The 20,293-nt window shown below is 43.0% G+C and overlaps 1 protein-coding gene across 1 annotated transcript in view; it reads left to right on the top strand.

Moving 5' to 3' along the window:
• Positions 1 to 6: 6 nt before the first annotated feature.
• Positions 7 to 20,293, top strand: part of Usp48 (ubiquitin specific peptidase 48) — a 68,864-nt gene continuing 48,577 nt past the window's right edge. The window contains exons 1-6 of the mRNA XM_013034720.1: positions 7 to 162; positions 12,954 to 13,074; positions 15,470 to 15,626; positions 16,264 to 16,391; positions 17,132 to 17,256; positions 17,811 to 17,919. Coding sequence (XP_012890174.1) covers positions 29 to 162; positions 12,954 to 13,074; positions 15,470 to 15,626; positions 16,264 to 16,391; positions 17,132 to 17,256; positions 17,811 to 17,919 — 774 coding nt within the window. The 5' untranslated portion in view covers positions 7 to 28. The remainder of the gene's footprint in view (positions 163 to 12,953; positions 13,075 to 15,469; positions 15,627 to 16,263; positions 16,392 to 17,131; positions 17,257 to 17,810; positions 17,920 to 20,293) is intronic.

Genomic DNA, 20,293 nt, shown 5'->3' on the forward strand with positions numbered 1-20,293 from the left:
CTCGGGGGGCGCTGCTTGGGCCAAGGCCATGGCTCCGCGGTTGCAGCTGGAGAAGGCGGCCTGGCGCTGGGCGGAGACGGTGCGGCCCGAGGAGGTGTCGCAGGAGCACATCGAGACAGCCTACCGCATCTGGCTGGAGCCCTGCATCCGAGGCGTGTGCAGGTGAGGCCGGTGCACCGGGGCCGCGCGGCCCGCCGCTCTGGACCTTGGAAAACCGCGGCGGGGCTGGGTAGGAAAGGGAACGCGGCGACCCATTGCATGCATTTGAGGGGTGCCGAGAGGGTCTGGGTGGAGGTACTCTCCTCCGGGTCGGGGCGACGTGGGGAGGATGCAGCCTTCGGGACTCTGCGCGGAGGTGATGCTCTGGAAACCCTTTAGGAAAGGCGCTGGGTTCTCATCCAGAAGATGGCGGTGGACATGATTTGAAGGTAGGGGCCGAGAGCTTTAGCTTAGCTTAGCAAACGCTGGAGACTGTTGTAAAAAGGAACTTGCTGGACGTGATCTTCTATTAGCGTTGAGTCGAAGGTCTGATCAATTTAGTGCACGGAGAGAGCAATTTTAGGAGGACCCCCCTCCCCAACAAAAACCTTTGATTAGCCTGCGTCACCGGTGCCTTCTTCCCTAATTGACCTTAACTCACTCTCGGATCTATCATTTCTTTAGCATTTTTGGGGGTGAGGGAGAGAGGTAGAGGTTGCCCCAATCCAACGTTTTGTGAGCAAGTTCGATTATCTTCTGCTTAGCTTTTGAACCTTAGCTTTTCTTAACTCCATCTTTTAGATTGACTCCGTAATTGCCTTCTTCCCCTTTCCGCCTTGTAACGCGGGAAATAGTTTTCGTTCTGGAATGTTGCATTGACTTGGCTAAACGGGGCATGCTCAGTAGCCTTCTCTCGGCAGATATTCAGTATATGCTTTGTGGAGTTCTTACATTCCTCCGGGACATACAGAAGGAATGGAAGTTAGGGTCTTTGGTTCTGCAACTTCCTTTTTTTTCTCTCTCTTTTGCCGGTACTGGGACTTGAACTCAAGGGCCCAGGCTTTAGCTGGGTTCCCCCCCCTCCCCGTTAATTGCTAACGCTTTACCACGTGAGCCACACCTTCAGTCTGGCATTTTTCTGGTTAATTGGAAACAGACTTTTTTCTGCCTAGGCTGGTTTTGAATCTCGATTCTCATATCTCAGCCTCTTGAGTAGTTAAACAGCTTTATTGACATTTTATTTGTATTACCATCATCTGATGTTGAAACCAACCAACCGATCTACCTTCCTTCCTTCTTTTTTTTTTTTTTTTGGTCGGTCGTGGGGCTTGAACTCTGGGCTTGGGCGCTGTCCCTCAGCTCTTCAGCTCAAGGGGAAAGCTCTACCGCTTGAGCCACAGCACCACTTCCGGTTTTCTAGTGGTTTATTGGAGATTAGAATCTCACCGGCTTTCCTGCCAGAGCTGGCTTTGAACCACATCCTCAGATCTCAGCCTCCTGAGTAGCTAGGATTATAGGCGTGAATCTCCAGCGCCCGACTTGCTGGTTTGCTGGCTTGCTTCCCTCCCTCCCTCCCTCCCTCCCTCCCTCCTTTCCTTCCTTCCTCCCTTCCTTCCTCCCTTCCTTCCTCTTTCTTTTTCTCTTTCTTGCTTTCTTTTTCTTAACTCTCTCCCTGCCCCCTTCCTTCCTTCCTTTTTCTTTCTTTCTCTTTCTTTCTTTCTTTCTTTCTTTCTTTCTTTCTTTCTTTCTCTTAATGTCTTTCTTCTCTCTGTCCCCCTTCCTTCCTTCCTTCCTTCCTTCCTCCCTCCTTCTCTCCCTCCCTCCCTCTCTCCCTCTCTCCTCTCCTTCCCCTATTTCTTTCCTTCTTTCAGTCTTCCTTTCTCAGCTTAAATGAAATTGTATACCTATTAGGTCACCATTGAATTCTTCTTTGCTTCTCAGTTCTGTTCTGCCCACACTCCCAACCAACCACTGAGACAATTTTCAACCTACTCTGGACATTTCATCTAAATGGGTGGCTTTTGGTAGGATGGCTTTTCGTGTCTAGCTTTCACTTGGCATTGTTTTCAAGGCTCATCTATGTTGTATTTATCTCTATATTATTGTTTTTAAATTTTAATTTCTTACATTACCTGTACAAGAGAAGTTTGTGACATTTCTACCTGTGTATACAATGTATCCCAATCAACCTCATCCCTTTCACTTTCCCTTTAACTACTCTCTGTGTGTGTTTCTGTCTCTGTCTGTCTATCCATCCCTCTGTAGCCATTTGTCCCCTATTGGGCTTGAACTGTTCTGGTGCCCTACTACTTGAGCCACAGCTCTACTTCTGGAAGTAGAGATAAGGGTCTCAAGGACTTGTCTGCTTGGGCTAGCTTTGAACCATGATCTTCATCTTGTCTTCCTGTGTAGCTAGGATTACATATGTGATCTACTTGAGCTTCTTTACTCTCATTTTAGAGATAAAACAGCCTTAAGTACCTTGTCCAAGATCACATAGCTGTTAAGTGATAGAGTTAGTATTCAGACACAAAAGTCTTGCTCCCAAGCCTACACTGTAAACCTATATTGCACCTCCAGGCCAGGAGTCTGTTATTTATTGGCTTGGAATGGCCATCCTCCATATCTCAGCCTCGTGAATAGCTAGGATTACAGGTGCAAGCCACCATTGATCATTCCAGCTTGAGTGTCCTTGGTTATTGCCAAATAGCAAGTGCTATGCCATATGTATGCATCACATTTTATATATCCATTTATTAGTAGATGGACATTTAAGTCTTTTTTTCCCCCTTTTTTGGTGCGGGTCTTAGGGCTTGAACTCAGAGGTTTATCACTTGAGCCACAGTGCCATTTCCAGCTTTTTTGGTAGTTAATTGAAGATAACTGGTGCTGACTGGTTCTTTTTGACTTTTATGAACAGTGCTGTTATGAAAATTTGTGTATGGATTTTTCTATGGACATTTTGTTTTCTCTAGCGTATATCAAGGAGTGAACTTATTGGCTCGTGTTGTGGTCCTAGGGCTTGAGCTCAGAACCTGGGCACTGTCCCTGAGCTTTTTGGCTCAAGGTTGGTGCTCTACCATTTGAGCCACACCTACTTCTAGTTTTTTTTTTTTGTTGTTGTTGTTGGTCATGGGGCTTGAACTCTCGGCTTGGGCGCTATCCCTGAGCTCTTCAGCTCAAGGCGAGTGCTCTACCGCTTGAGCCATAGCGCCACTTCTGGTATTTTTTTTAGTGGTTTATTGGAGATAAGAGTCTCACAGACTTTTCTGCCTGGGCTGGGGCTGGCTTTGAACCGTGATCCTCAGATCTCAGCCTCCTGAATAGCTAGGATTACAGGCATGAGCCACTGGTGTCTGGCTACTTCTAGTTTTTGTGTGTGTGTGTGTTAATTAGTGAGGAGAGTCTCATGGACTTTTCTACCTGGATTAGCTTCAAATTGCTATACTCATATTTCAGCCTCCTGAGTGGCTAGGAAAGATGGGCTCCTGGTCATGTAGTGGTTTCTTTTAAGATTTTGTAGAAGTGTTTTTCAAGTGTATGAAGTCACAGTATATGACCATTTTAGTTTCTTGACATCCCTACACTTGTCTGCCTTTTGTGGTTTTGATTTGCATTCCCCTGATGACTAATAATGTTGAACATCTTTTGATGTGTTTATTTATTGGCCATTCATGTATTTTCTTTGGAGAAATGCCCATCCAAGTCCTTGGCCTATTTGTGTATTATACAGTGCTAGAGATTGAACCCAGGGCCCCATTCAAGTGCTGTACCACACTGATCCTTACCCCAAGCCCCTACCTTGATCTATTTTAAGAATTTAAAAAAATCTGCAAATAATTGTAAAAGGGAATTAGTTTAACTTGTCCATTTATGTTGAGTATATCTTGATAAGAGTCTCCTTCCATCATGTCCTCCCTTCCTCCACCAGTCATATCGCATTTCCTACTTCTCTTTTCCCATACATACTTGGAGGATTGTAACTGTATTTGTCCCTCATAGCTTCTCCATTCATATTCTCCCTTGCACTAGCCAATGACCGACCAAAGAAAAAAGAGAAGAATGAAAAGAATATCATAATGAAATTTTTGTTTTGTGTTTTTTTTTAATTTTTTTGTGGGGGGTGGTCCGGTCGTGGGGCCTGAACTCTGGGCCTGGGCACTGTCCCTCAGATCTTCAGCTCAAGGCTAGTGCTCTACCTCTTGAGCCACAGCACCACTTCTGGCTTTTTTTTTTCTTTTTGCTTATGTGATGCTGGGGAATCGAACCCAGGGCCTCATGCATGCAAGGCAAGCACTCTACCACTGAGCCACCTTCCCAGCCCTGTTTTGTGTGTTTGAGACAAGGTCCTCTGTAGACCCAGCTAGTCTTGAATCCTGATCCTGCTTCCTTTGCCTCTGTGCTGGGTCATTAAATTTTGTGGGTTTTTTGTTTGTTTTTGTGTCAGACCTGTAGCTTTAACTCAGCAATTGGGCACCCATAGCTTTCTTTTATTATTATTAAATATTTACTTACTTTTTTGCTCATGGCTAGCACCTACTACTTGAGCCACAGCTCCACTTCTGACTTCTTTTTGGTGCTTAATTGGAGATGAGAGTCTCATGAACTTTCCAGCCCAGGATGGCTTTGAACTGCCATCCTCAAATCTCAGCTACCTGAAGAGTTAGTTAGGATTACAGGTGCTGGCTGTGTTTTCATCTTAGTTGCAAGAGAACTTGTGTGGAAATGGCGTGACCATTGAACGTTCTGATAGATGGTTCATGTCATTTAACACTTCCAATTACAGTTGAGTGTCCTTATTACCCAGCCCAAGCATTTCTAGTTTTAATTGCCAGCACCAATCTCACCCTTTCCCTTCAGCCCCCATCAGTCCTAGAGCTTGAACTCAGAGCCCGGGCACTGTCCCTGAGCTTCTTTTGCTCAAGGCTTGCACTCCCACCTGAACCACAGTGCCACTTCCAACTTTTTCTGAGTAGTTTATTGGAGATAAGAGTCTCACAGTCATTCCTGCTCAGACTGGCTTTGAATTGTGATCCTCGGATCTCAGCCTCCTGAGTAGCTAGGGTTACAGGCGTGAGCCACTGGCACCTGGCATAGCACCAATCTTTTTTTTTTTGGGTCCGGTCGTGGGGCCTGAACTCTGGGCCTGCGCGCTGTCTCTCAGCTCTTCAGCTCAAGGCTAGCGCTCTACCACTTGAGCCACAGCGCCACTTCCAGCTTTTTTCTTTTTGCTTATGTCGTGCTGAGAATTCGAACCCAGGGCCTCAGGCTTGCAAGGCAAGCGCTCTACCACTGAGCCACCTTCCCAGCCCAGCACCAACCTTACTAATAAAAAAAAAAGCATTTTTTGGGGGGGTCAGTTGTGGGGCTTGAACTCTGGGCCTGGGTGCTGTCCTCAAGCTCTTTGGCTCAAGGCTAGCGTTCTACCCCTTGAGCCACAGTGCCACTTCTGGCTTCTTTCTGTTTATATGGTGCTGAGGAATCTAACCCAGGGCTTCATGCATGTGAGGCAAGCACTCTATCACTGAGCCACCTTTCTAGCCTCTTTTTTTGTGGTACTGGGGATTGAACTTGCCTCTCCCTTCCTTGCTACTTACACACCTAGCACATTTGCTTTCTTTTGCTGGTGGAGTTCAGGATTTTTTTTTTCCTGGCCATATATATTTCTCTTGTGGATAGTGAGTTATTTTCTTACAGATTTCCAGAACTTATTGGATTTTGGTGAAGATATGATACTTTTGTATGTGTGTGTGTGCATGCACACGTGCACGCTGGTACTGGGGCCCTGGGCCCTGTCCCTGAGCCTTTTTGCTCAGTGGTAGCACTCTACTACTTGAGCCACAGTTCCAATTCTGGCCTTTTGCTGGTTAAGTGGAGATAAGAGTCTCACAGACTTATCTGTCCAGACTGGCTTTGAATCGGGCACCTCAGATCTCAGCCTCTTGAATAGCTAAGTTTGCAGGGGTGAATAGTGAACAGTGGCAAATGCAGGGCAGTTTGTTGACTTGGTTAAGTGAAAAGATGTTTCATGTCTGTATAATTTTTTTATTTCTTCCATCTTAAATGTTTTCCTCAGATTTTGTGTGTGTGTTTTATTGTGGATTATCCCAGGGTCTCCATGGATGCTGGGCAATACTAAGTTAATATCAAGAGCCTGTTCCCCACTTAAAATTTTTTTTTGTTCATGGTGGTCTTGCACTAGTGATCTTCCTGCCTCAGCCTTCCAAGTGGCTGGGATTATAGGTGTGTAAACTTCCTTTTCCTCCTTCCTTCATTCTCCCTTCTTGCCTCTCCTCTCTCCTTCCCTTCTCTCTTCATTTCTTCCTGGCATTGGACTGAGATTCCTATTTCAGGCTGGTCTTGGCAGATTCTTTATTCTCTTTCTTCCTGATGCTAAGATTCCAAGTATATACTATTGTAGTCATTCTGCCCTATATTTATTTCCTAACTGATAATGTAAAAAGGTTTAGAGGAAGAGAAAAAAGAATTAGGAGGATCCATCAAACAGAGTGGTTTTAGTGTCTGCTTTGGGTGTGGTAAGCCAGATGGCACTTTATTGTTGGGCATGCTTGTTAGCATTCCTGGGTACAGGTGGCAGATTAGGGGTACCAGAATATGAGCCTGAAAAATCATTTGGTCTGTCCCTGACAAGGCAACTACAGGCAGGAGTTGAATCAGTCAATCTCAAGCCTTTTTTATAGTAACATACACTTACATTAAATGAATCATAGTGTAAAGTTTGAGATTTCCTGTGCAGCAGGGCAGCCAGGAAACATTCAGAGACTTCAGATGTCACAGAGAACTTGTTTTTCATTCCCTTCTCTCAGTTCCCATTTGCAGTCTTTTGTTAGGTTTTCAGTGATGATTGGAGACCTTGCCTTCCTGAGGGGATAGCTGGTTCTCAGAAGATCTAGAGGCAGGGGAAATGAAGCTAGCACGTCAACAGGCATCTGCCACTTGGCTAAAGCCTTTTCTCAAGCAGTGAAATGTAATCTGTTTTTTATACTTTGGTAAAAAAAAAAAAAAGGATATTTTGTGTGTGTGTGTGCATGCGCGTGTGCGTGCACCCGTCCTTGTGTGCATATGTGTATGCAAGCCTGTACTGGGGCTTTAAGTCTGGTAGAGCATTAACTCTACTACTGGAGCCACTTACTTTCATGTTAGCATGATCATTTTTCTTTTTTTTTGCCTGCCCTGGTGCTTGAACTCATGGCCTGGGCACTATCCCTTAGCATCTTTTGCTCAAGCTAGCACTCTACCACTTGAGCCACAGCACCACTTCCAGCTTTCTGTTTATGTGGTACTGTGGGATCAAACACAGGACTTTATGCATGCTAGGCAAAAACTCTACCACTACGCCACTACTCCATAACTTGGAGCCCAATATTGATAATCTTTCTTCTGTCACCCAAAGATTTTGAAGTCTAAAGCTTTGGGCTTTATGCTTATTTTTGTAGGCACTCTTCCACTTAAGCCACATCTCTAGCCCCTTTTTTCTGTTGGTTCCTTTCTTTCTTTCTTTCTTTCTTTCTTTCTTTCTTTCTTTCTTTCTTTCTTTCTTTCTGTTTCTCTCTTTCTCTTTCTTTCTTTCTCTCTCTCTTTCTTTCTCTCTTTCTTTCTTTCATTGGTCATGGGGCTTGAACTCTGGGCTTGGGCGTTGTCCTTGCTCTCTTCAGTTCAAGGCGAGCATTCTACCACTTGAGCCACAGTGCCACATCTGGTTTTCTAGTGGTTTATTGGAGATCAGAGTCTAACAGACTTTTTTGCCTGAGCTGGCTTTGAACCACAATCCTCAGATCTCAGCCTCCTGAGTAGCTAGAATTACAGGCGTGAGCCACCAGCGCCTGGCTTCTGTTATTTTCAAAGTAGGTTTTACTTTATGCTGGGTTGACCTAGTCTGTGATCCTCCTTATGCTATCCCTTGTTGAGGGGGATAAGTACTTGCCACTGTACCCACTAATTGGTTGAGGACCAGGAGTCTTTGAAAATTTCTTTACCATCCCCCAAGTAGCTAGAATTATAGGACTGAGCCATGTCGCCTAGAAAGTTATTTTCTAACTGAACTTTTTTTTTTGGGGGGGGTGGGTATAGTCATGGGGCTTGAACTCTGGGTCTGGGCGCTGTCCCTGAGCTCCTCAGCTCAAGGCCAGCACTCTACCACTTGAGCCACAGCTCCACATCCAGTTTTCTGGTGGTTAACGGGAGATAAGAGTCTTACAGACTTTCTTACCCACGCTGGCTTTGAACCAAGATGCTCAGATCTCAGCCTACTGAGTAGCTAGGATTATAGGCGAGAGCCATCAGCAGCTGGCTCTAACTGAGCTTTTAAACTAAAGCTGATAAGACTGTTTACAAATTGGTCCAAGTTGTTTCTATTTCCATTCATATAAAAGCCAGAAAGAGGGGCTGGGAAGGTGCTTCAGTGGTAGAGTGCTTGCCTTGCATGCATGAGGTTTGGGGTTCGATTCCTAAGCACCATATAAACAGAAAGAGCCCGAAGTGGCACTGTGGTTCAAGTCGTAGAGCACTAGCCTTGAGCAAAAGCAGCTCAGGGACAGTGCCCAGCCCCTGAGTTCAAGCCACAGGATCGGCAAAAAACAAAAGCCAGAAAGAACATTTTTTGTTTTATTAAAATTTATTTTCAATTCTTCTGAGCCACAGTACCACTTCCAGCTTTTTCTGTTTATGTGGTGTTGAGGAATTGAATCCAGGGCCTCATGCAAGTCAGGCAAATACTCTACCACTGAGCCACCTTCCCAGCCCCTTTGTCTCAAAGGATATTTAAAAAAAATTAATTAATTTTGTTGTTGTTGATCATGAGGCTTGGGCCTTGGCCCTGGGTGCTGTGTCTGTGCTTTTGGGTTCAAGGCTAGTACTGTATCGCACTTTGAGCCGTAGTGCCATTTGGGGTTTTCTGGCGATTAATTGGAGATAAGTGGGCTTTCCTTACCAGACTGGCAGTGGACTGAGATCCTAAGATTTTAGCCTTCTGAGTAGCTAGGATTACAGGCGTGAGCCATCAGTGTCTGGCCCAAGCAGTATGTTTAAACAGAATATTAAAAAGCAAACCAGAGGGGGGCTGGGAAGGTGGCTCAGTGGTAGAGCGCTTGCCTTGCATGCATGAGGCCCCCTGGGTTCGATTCCTCAGCAAAAAGAAAAAAGCTGGAAGTGGCACTGTGGCTCAAGTGGTAGAGCGTTATCCTTGAGCTGAAGAGCTGAGGGACAGTGCCAACGCCCAGAGTTCAGGCCCCACAACCGGACCCCTCCCCCCAAAAAAAGATAAAAAATAAATAAAAAGCAAACCAGACATAGCGAGTGTACACTTGTGTAATCCTGACATTTGTGAGTCTAAGGATTGCAAATTTCAGGGCAAATTGGTTTATATAATGAGACTGTCTCAAAAAAAAAAAAAAGCCAACAAACATTGGAACTGAAACTTGGTTGGGATTTTGTCAAAAGTAATGGAAGAGCCAGGTGCTGGTGGCTCACTCTTATACCTGTAATTCTAGCTACTCAGGAGTCTGAGATCTGAGGATCAAGGTTCAAAGCCAAGCTGGGCTGGAAAGTCTCTGAGACTCTTACCTTCAGTTAACTGCCAGAAAAATAACATGGCACTGTACTAACCTTGAGCAAAAGGGCTCAGAAATAGCACAGAGGCTCTGAGTTCAAGCCCCATGACCACCTCCACCCCCCAAAAAAAGATTAATGGGGTTTACATAGTCTCCCCTCTCCTGCTTCCTTCTATTTTATTTTTTTGGTGGTATTGAAGATTGAATCTAATCCTTTTAAATTTAATTTTAAAACAGGATATTGATAAATTACTCAATCTGGCTTTGAGATTAAGCTCCTGCCTCAATCTTCCTAGTATCTGGTTTTACAGCATGTGAACTATTCATGTCTGACTCAGAAGCTTTCTTTTTTCCTCTGTCCTTCAGGTAGCTAAGATACAGTGTATCTATATAACCAGTCTTGTCTATTACCCATACTTAGAAATAGAAGAAGTACCCTGAAGTGTAATTTTATAGGTTTTTCAGTTACAGATACTGTTACATATGACAACAAAAAGTTTTTTATCTAGGCCCCCACCTTTTTTTGCTGTAGTAATTGACATTGTTTCATTATAATTTTTATGAGATCCATTTAAACTACTATGGGACTTTATAAAGTTTCTAATCTTAAATGCCCTCAGTGGGGCTTAAAAGTAGTAATTTTGCTGGGAGCCAGTGGCTCATGCCTGTAATTCTAGCCTGTAAATTTCAGGAGGCTGAGATAAGAGGATTGCAGTTCAAAGCCAGCTGGGACAGAAAAGACCATGAGACGCTCTTTTTTTTTTTTTTGGTTCATTGTGGGGATTGAAGTCCAGGCCTAGGTGCTGTCCCTCAGCTTTTCAGCTCAAGACTAGTGCTCTACCACTTAAGCCACAGCGCCACTTCTGGTTTTCTGGTGGTTAATTGGAGATAGCTCATGGACTTTCCTGCCTGGGTTGGCTTCAAACCTTGATCCTCAGGTCTCACTCAGCCTCTTAAGTAGTGAGGATTATAGGCATGAGCCACTGGTGCCCAGCAAAACTGATTTTTTTCTTTTTTTGTTGGTCATGGGGCTTGAACTCTGTGCTTAGGTGCTGTCCTTGCTCTCTTCAGCTCAAGGCGAGCGCTCTACCGCTTGAGCCACAGTGCCACTTCCCAGTTTTCTAGCGGTTTACTGGAGATAAGAGTCTCACAGGGGTCTAGGAAGGTAGCTCAGTGGTAGAGTGCTTGCCTTGCATGCATGAGGCCCTGGGTTCTATTCCTCAGCACCACATAAGCAGAAAAAGCCAGAAGTGGCGCTGTGGCTCAAGTGGTAGAGTGCTGGCCTTGAGCTGAAGAGCTGAGAGTCAGCACTTAGGCCCAGAGTTTAAGCCCCACAACTGGCAGCCAGCCTGGGCTGGCTTTGAACTTTGATCTTCAGATCTTAGCCTCCTGAGTAGCTAAGATTACAGGCGTGAGCCACTGGCGCCTGGTTTAAAACTGATATTTTATAACACTGAATCTTGAATAGTACAGGACACATTTCGTAGAATGTCTCAAACTGTGTTTGTCTTACTATTCCTTAAGGTGAGATTCAGATGATGCATACTTGCCAGAACTGATGTATTCCTCCTGATTTTGCCTGCAAAATGCATGTTGTCAATTCAACTCGTTATATTAACAGATTATTTGGTTATTAGAGTGCTATCTACCAGCTTTCTCCACTTCAAGTTACTATTTTCCCCTTTGTAATTAATAAATATGTGCTCTGATACTTTGAGACATAGCTTACTGTGGATGATTCATGCCTGATTTCTTTCTGGTGGATGCCAAATGGTGAGTTTCCAATTCAGTTGTTCCTTCCTCTTTGAGAGCTAGCTTTCTTTAGAAGATATTCCATGTCCCGTCCCCCCCTTCCCCCACCTTAGGGCTTGGACACGAGGCTTGGACTCTGCCCCTGAATATCCTTTGTGCTCAAGCCAACACTCTACTACTTGAGCCACAGTACCACTTCCAGTTTTTTCTGAGTAGTTTATTGGAGACGAGTCTTAGAACCTTTCTTGCTCAGGCTGGTTTCGAACTGTGATCCTCAGATCTCAGCCTCCTGAGTAGCTAGGATTACAAGTGTGAGCCACTGGCATCTGGCTCTCTCTTTTTCCTTCCTTTCATGCGGGTATTGAGGCTTGAACTCAGGATCTGGGCACTGTCCCCTGAGCTGCTTTGCTCAAGGCTAGCACTCTACCACTTGAGTCACACCTCCACTTCTGGCTTGGTAGTTTAACTTTCCTACTCAGGCTGGCTTTGAACGTCTGTCCTGAGTAGCTAGTCTGTTTGTAGGCATGAGCCACTGATGGCTGACAGGTTTTTCTTTTTTTTTTTTTCTTTTTGTTGGTCGTGGGGCTTGAACTGGGCCTGGGTGCTGTCCCTCAGATCTTCAGCTCAAGTTGAGCACTCTACCACTTGAGCTACAGCACCACTTACGGTTTTCTGGTGGTTTATTGGAGATAGGAGTCTCACAGTCTTTCCTGCCCGGGCTGGCTTTAAAGCGCGATCCTTAGATCTCAGCTTCCTGAGTAGCTAGGATTACAGGCGTGAGCCACCAGCGCCTGGTGGGAGAGTTTTCTTTAATCTATCTACCATCTCACTATGAAGCCATGGACTTATATAATAAATTATGATCCTATTGTCATTGGTTGGTTATCCTACTGCCAGATTTATCTGTGGGATATGTGCCCATTTCTAGTTGACTTTTTAACATGTCTCCATCCGATAGTTCATTGATTGAGTAAGCATGTACTTACTGTTGGGGATCAGCAAGATATCTGGTTAAAGGTTAATCTTTGTAATTTCCCTCAGGGTACCCTGCTTTTTTGTGTGTGTGTGTCAAATATTTAAAAATTAAGATCTGTTGATTTAGATTTGTGAGCTCACTTCCCATGACTAGGGAAAGGAGGTCTTAAGTGCCTCTGCCTCTCCAGGGCTGGATGCTAGACATGCACTAACACATCTGGCTTGTTTCTTCTGAATTTAGGGTTTCTTCCACCTTTGATTTGTGTTGTGTGTGTGTATATGTGTATGTATGTATGTATGTATGTGTGTGTGTGTTTATTGATGGAGCTTGAGCTTAGGGCTAGGGCATTATCCCTGAGCTCTTCTGCTCAAGGCTAGCACTCTACCACTTTGAGCCACAGCTCCATTTCTGGCTTTTGAGTGGTTAATTGGATATAAGAGTCTCACAGACTTTCCTGCCCAGGCTGGCTTTGAACTACTATCCTTAGATCTCAGCCTCCTGTGTAGATAAGATTACAGGTGTGAGCTACTGGCAGCCATCTGTATCTATGTTTTGAAAAATAAAATAGCCCTAACTCAGTAACATATGAACACACGTATTCAGAAAACTTATGTATGTGCATATGTGTTTATAATGTACCTTATTTCTACTGTGTGTTTTTAATTTTTTTTTCATAGACGAAACTGCAAAGGAAATCCAAATTGCCTGGTTGGGATTGGTGAGCATATTTGGCTAGGAGAAATAGATGAAAATAGTTTTCATAACATCGATGATCCCAACTGTGAGAGGAGAAAAAAGGTAAACTGTCATTTTCTTTCTTTCTTTTTTTGTCTGTCATGGGGCTTTGCTTGAGCCACAGTGCCACTTCTGGTTTTCTGGTGGTTATTAGAGATAACAGTCTCACAGACTTTCCTGCCTGGGCTGGCTTTGAACCGCGATCCTCACATCTCAGCCTCCTGAGTAGCTAGGATTACAGGTGTAAGCCATTGGCGCCTGGCTAAACTGTCGTTTTCTAAATGTGTGTGAAATTCCTTAGTTTTGGCTTTTGTTTTGTGCCTGTCATTGGAAACCACTACTGGGATGGGAATGTGGCCTGCAGGTAGAAGAGTTGTTGTCTCATATGCTTGTGGCTTTGGATTCCATCATTAGCACTACAAGAAAACGACAGTTTAGCCAGGCGCCAATGGCTTACACCTGTAATCCTAGCTACTTTGATTATATGTAATCTATGTAGCTTTAAGATAAGCAGTATAACTGAAGACTCATGGCTTGAATTGGAACAGATTTTTTTTTTCCAAATTCTTTGTTGTGATTAAGGATTACGTAATTTCCCAAATTTCACAGTATTGTGGGGTAGTGATGCTTAGTTAAGTTCACTTTCATGGGGCAAATTGTCTATCGTGGTCTATAACATTTATGAGTTTTATGAGCTTTGACAATGCAGTTATTTCTTCCACATTGGGTGATATGTACATTTGTTTTGCATAGTGTCAGCTGTTGAATTGGAACAGTTGTTAAATTACCTGATTTTGGAGGTTGGGCTAGTTAGACCTCACTAGCCATAGTTAAATTGTGTGCAACTCATCTTTATGTATGTATATGTGTATGTATGTGCCAGTACTGGGGCTTGAACTCATAGCCTTGCACTCCTGCTTGTTTTTTTCTCTGTCAAGGCTGGTACTCTACCATTTGAGCCACATTTCTACATGCAGCTTTTTATTAGTTAGATTTAAAAGGCTCATGGATTTGTCTGTCCAGGCTGTCTTCAAACCTAGATCATTAGATCTCAGTCTCCTGAGTAGTTAGGATTATAGGTGTGAGTCATTGGTGCCTGGCTTAAGTTTATTTTTTGTAGTTCTGAGGACAAAACCCAGGGCTTTTACATACTAGACAAGTGCTCTGTCACTGAGCAGTACCCAAGCCTATGACCTTATGCTTTCAAGCTAGTCTGATATAATCCAGTAAGTCTTTGAATAGTTTTAGTTTGAATGTAGAGTCTGTGTTCACTTTAATATTACCTATTTTATTTTGTACTTAAAATGTTGGTACAAGAAGTGATAAAATTCAAGCAAATTCCTGTAATGCTATGTAACTTGGTTTTTGTTTTTGTTTTGTCGCTGGTAGGGCTTGAACTCTGGGCTTGGTCGCTGTCTCTGTGCTCTTTGGCTCAAGGTGAGCACCCTACTGCTTGAGCCACAGTGACACTTTTGGTTTTCTAGTGGTTTATTGGAGATAAGAGTCTCATGCACTTTCTTGCCCAGGCTGACTTTGAACTGTGATCCTCAGATCTCAGCCTCCTGAGTAGCAGGCATGAGCCACCGGTGCCCGGCAACTTTGCTTTCTTGAGCTTATATTTTTTTAATGTTATTTTGTACTTAAATATTTCATGCATTAGAAAAAAAAACCACTACAACAACAGTACATTGGTAGCGCATGCCAATCATCTTAGCTACTCAGGAGGCTGAGATCTGAGGATCACAGTTCAGAGCCATTGGGCAGGAAAGTCCATCTCCAATTAACTACCAGAAAACTGGAAATGGCTCTGTGGCTCAAGTGGTAGAGCACTTGCCTTGAGCTGAAAAGCTCAGGGACAGTGCCCAGGCCCAGAGTTTGAGCTCCGTGACTGAAGGAAAAAAAAAAAAAAAAAGAATGTAGCAAAGGAGCTGGGCACCGGTATTCCTAGTTACTCAGGAGGCTGAGATCTGATGATCACAGTTCAAAAGCCAGCCTGGGCAAGAAAATGAGATTCTTATCTCCAATAAACAACCAGAAAACCTGAAGTGGTGCTGTGGCTTAACAGGTAGAGCTCTCACCTTGAGCTGATGAGCTGAGGGACAGCGCCCAGGCCCAGAGTTCAATCCCCCATGATAAAAAAAAAAAGTAACAAAAGAAAAGCCTGGATTATACATGTCCAGATAATCTATTTGAGAATCACCTGTTCTCATTTTAGATTTAAATAGCTAGAGAAGGCAATATATATGTTAAGAGTTGAGTTATCTACTGCTGTGGTCAAATGATAGTGGTGCTTGCATGAAAGTTATGCCCACCTGCAGCCACGAGAAATGTGATGTGGTTCTTACCATGCCAGTTACCAGGCTTACAGATCCTTACTTTGAAAATACAAGGAAACCTTTTATAAACTTTTACCCTCATGGGGAATTAATTTTATAATTATAATCTTGTGTTTGTATAGAACTCATTTGTGGGCCTGACTAACCTTGGAGCCACTTGTTATGTTAACACATTTCTTCAAGTGTGGTTTCTCAACCTGGAGCTTCGGCAGGCACTGTACTTATGTCCAAGTACCTGTAGTGACTACGTGACAAGAGATGGCGTCCGAGAGGAGAAAGGTTGGAAGGCATGGTGGGGGAGGGCTTACTTTCAGTGCTTGGCCACTAATTACTGACTGTAAGGTTCAGCCAAAAGGAAACTGCTACCTGGTTCAGGCAGAAGAGAGTTTATTGAGGGGGAGAGCTAACGGCTGGCCTGCAAGAGATGGAGGTATACAGAAAGAGATGGAAAGGAAAAAGAGAAAAAGAGGAGGGAATTCATATTGAGCTAGATGATACAGGGAAAGATGGGAGGCCAGAGGTGGGACCACAGCCTGGGGAACCTTTCACTATCTGGGGGGGGCATGGCTAAGGTGGTTCAGGAAATGACCTTAGTGGATGTGGAAGTGACCTCGGAGTCTGGGGTCCTTTGCTGACTCACCGTCAGGTGATTACTAGTTTCTGGCAGGTGACGAGGAAAGGGGAAGGCGCTATAAGTATGATGCTTCATTCCTATAGTTCTTAATTAATAGTTTATAAATAAAGCCTTTAATAGTGTTTGTAAAACATTTACAAATATTCTGGAGAGGGGTGTGTGCATTTGAAACAAGTCTGACACTATGTAGTTCAGGCTGACTTAAGCATAGATGCTCATGCATATATGTAGCCACCCTGCCCAAGGGAGAAACAGGAAAACCTTATACTTTTCTATTAATAGATTATGAGCCTCAGACAATTTGTGAGCATCTCCAATACCTGTTTGCTTTGCTGCAAAACAGCAATAGACGATACATTGATCCTTCAGGATTTGTGAAAGCCTTGGGCTTGGACACTGGGCAACAGCAGGTAGGAAATATTTTTAATATTTTTGGCATTCAGAAGTACTTAATGTAAGGTATATTAAATAGCCGATGAAGAGAACACCACATGCTGTTCAGGCAGGAAAAGAAGTTTATTTACTGAACTGCTGCCCCAGCCATGCATAGTGGTGGAGAGGAAATGGTCGAAAGAGGGGAGACCCACCCCCAGGTCAGGAGTTATCTAGGCCAGGGACAGGAAGAGATGTGACCTGGTGGGGAAAAGGTGTGACCACATTGGATCTGGATGTGCCCTCGGTCTGGGACCCTCCTATGGTCACATGGGAGGTGTGATCTGAGGGCCACCCAGCATATAACCTAGCAGGAGGGAGGTGACTATTTCCAGGTGTGCCAATTACCTAGGTAACAGAGATACTGGGCAGAAACTTAGCCAAGAGGTTGGGAGGTGTCTGCACAGGGCCTACATGGCCTGGCGCAGACCTTAGACCTAAGTGTTCTTTTTTTCATGTTCATAAAGTAGGATGAAATAGAATGCTTTTTAAGAATTAATATTTTTCTGTTTTTGGTTATCAGTGTCTTTATTTGCTACTTAATATATACTTTACACCTGATTGCACTTCTGAAAATAAACATGTGGGCTCAAACTGACTCACCATAGCTGCAGTCCTTCTTTTAAAATGCTAAGGATAGGAAGTTTCTGAAACCTGTAAAATTTGTATTAGAGCTTGTCAAACAAGATAGAAATTTTCTTTTTATTCACATTTATAGGATGCTCAGGAGTTTTCTAAGCTCTTTATGTCTCTGTTGGAAGATACATTGTCTAAACAAAAGAATCCAGATGTGAGGAACATTGTGCAGCAGCAGTTCTGTGGGGAGTACGCATATGTAACTGTGTAAGTTGTTCTGACTTTGGCAGATCTGTGGGGAGTACTTGTATGTAACTGTGAGTCTATTCCGACTTTTTCATGGTACATTTTATTGTAAGACTGTTGCTTGTATGTTGTCTGATTTTCAGTCCAGATCTGTTTTGCCTTTGTGGGTTATCATGGGACCTGAAGTATTTATAGCAGTGCGTTTCTACAGGAACGGGTAAACAACTGACTTGCTAATTGCAGTTGGCCCCAACGAGGTGTTGGGAACTGCATCTGATTCAACTCTTGCCATTCACTGTATACAGACTGTGTGGAGTGATTTCAAAGAGGAAGACTAGAGCTGGCTAGAAAACTAAGAGTAAATGTATAGTACTTCTTTTGGATTTCCCATGCATACAGTACTAGGTCTCACCAGACACTTTCTGTTTTTAATCTAACTTGTAATATATAGCATAATTTTTATGAGAGAGAACAAATTACGATTATAAGTTTTTTTATGTCTTTCTAGAATGTGATACAATAGTATTTTATTGCTTGTCTCATTCTAATCTTAATTTTATCACTCTTTATTGTAGTTGCAATCAGTGTGGCAGAGAATCTAAGCTTTTATCAAAGTTCTATGAACTGGAGTTAAATATCCAAGGCCATAAACAGTTAACAGATTGTATCTCAGAATTTTTAAAGGTATTGAAATTTTGATTATATATTGTTGCTACTCATTAAGAGTTATTTGCTCCTTCTGTACAGCATTTTTACAACAAAAAACATACAAAAATAGTTATATGCTATTCTGAATGGTATTTTGATTAAATTATTATTTGACTAGTTCAGCTTTTTCTGTGCATGAAATACCAAGTACTGACACAGGCAGCATCTTAAAGTAATTTTTGGCTACTGCAAGTTACTTTGTGTGTAGTTGTGTATTTTTGTACAACATATAACTATATACACAGCATTTTCCTTTTTTTTTTGTTGGTCGTGGATCTTGAACTCTGGGCTTGGGCTCTGTCCCTCAGCTCTTCAGCTCAAAGCTAGCACTCTACCACTTGAACCAACCACGGCACCACTTCTGGCTTTTTCTGTTTATGTGGTCCTGAGGAATCAAACCCAGGGCCTCGTGCATGCAAGGCAAGCACTCTATCAACTGAGCTACCTTCCCAGCCCAGCATTTTCCTTTTCATATAATGACAGTTAGGAAGCATTAAATACATTTTTTTTTAATGCCTTAAGGCTTAAACTCAGGGACTGGGTAATATCCCAGATCCTTTTTGCTCAAGGTTAGTGCTTCATGACTTGAGACACAGCCCCACTTCTGGTTTTTTTGGTGTTTAATTGGAGATAAGATTCTCACAGACTTTCCTGCCCAGAAAGGCTTCAAACTTTAGTCCTCAGATCTTAGCCTCCTGAGTAGCTAGGATTACAGGCATGAGTCATTGACTAAATACATTTTTTGTTGTTGTTGTTAGTCATGGGGCTTGAACTTTGGGCCTAGGCACTATTCAGCTTAAAGTGAGCACACTACCACTGGAGCCACAGTGCCACTTCCAGTTTTCTGAGTGGTTTATTGGAGATAAGATAAGCCCGAGCTGGCTTTGAACTGAGATCATCAGATCTCAGCCTCCTGAGTAGGTAGGGTTACATGGGTGAGCCACTGGCGCCTAGCTTTCACTCCATATTTCTATAATCCTACATGCCATATTTTTACATTTTATACACATGCACAGAGTAGTACTAAGGTTTGGAAGTAAAATATCACACTCGCTTGGCAGACCACTCACTTGAGCCCTGCTTCCCCCACTACTTTATATAGAGAGAGGTATAGTGTCGTTCCTTTTTGACTTAATGGGAAACTTCTAGAGGAAATTTTAGTTGCCAAGTATGACATGTTGGTAATAGTTGAACATATTGTATACAGCTTCCTGTCTTAAAATATTGTGCTTTTCTACTTCTTTAGAACATATATTAGAATGCCTGAAGTAATGGTCTGTTGAATATATTCAGCTGAATATTTCCTGAGTACTTTGTATGAAGCAAAAGTTCAGTAGCTGGGACCCTGAGTAGGATTACAGCTGTGAGCATTTAGCACTACATTTCTTTCTTTTTTTTTTTTTAATAATTTTTTTATTGAGATTAAGTGATTACATAAATTTCGCAAATTTCACAGTATTGTGAGATGTGATACTTAGTTAAATTCACAAACACATTTTAACATTCACAAAGCAAATTGTCATTATCATGGTATATGGTTTGTGAATTCTATGAGCTTTGACAATACAACTGTTTCTTCCACATCAGGTGATATGTACATTTCTTTCCTTTTGCTTAGTGTCAGCTGTTCCCTCTCTCCCTCTCATTCCCTCCCTCCCATCAGTGCCCTTGAGTTGCTTAGTCTGTTTTCATCAATGTCCAGTGCAGTTGATGGGCCCTTCTGTTGCATATTTTCCCATTTCCTTTTAATTCTGGGCCCTCCTAGCTACCCTCCCATCCATATATAGGGTCAAGAACATGGAGTCATTTAGAATTGATAGGACAAGTTGAGTGGAGGTCCTTTGTTTCTCGAGTCCTGTTTTCTTTGTCATATCTCCTTGCATTTTGGATTTAACATCCACATATCAGGGAGACCATAGCACTACATTTCTTTAAAAAAACACACACCTTGTGTTAAAAAATCATATTACTTTAAATATCATTGCAAATAAATTGATAATATTAGAGCTAAGTTACTGTTAATCTTGTGGGTCTCTACTTTTTTTTTTTTTTAATTTATTGGAGATGAGTCTCACAGAATTTCCTGCCAGGGCTAGCTTAATTTTTTTTACTTTTTTCCTAGCCCTGGGGTTGAACTCAGGGCCTGGGAACTACCCCAGAGCTTTTGCTCAATGCTAGCACTCTATCACTTGAGCCACAATGCCACTTCTGTCTTTATTTATGTGGTACTGAGGAATTGAACCCAGGGCTTCATGCATGCTAGGGAAGTACTCTGCCTCTAAGCCACATTCCCAGCCCAGGGCTAGTTTTGAACCATCATCCTCAGATCTCTCCTGAGTAACTAGTATTA

This window comes from Dipodomys ordii, unplaced genomic scaffold (assembly GCF_000151885.1).
Source record: "Dipodomys ordii isolate 6190 unplaced genomic scaffold, Dord_2.0 Scaffold6, whole genome shotgun sequence".
Taxonomy (NCBI): Eukaryota; Metazoa; Chordata; class Mammalia; order Rodentia; family Heteromyidae; genus Dipodomys; species Dipodomys ordii.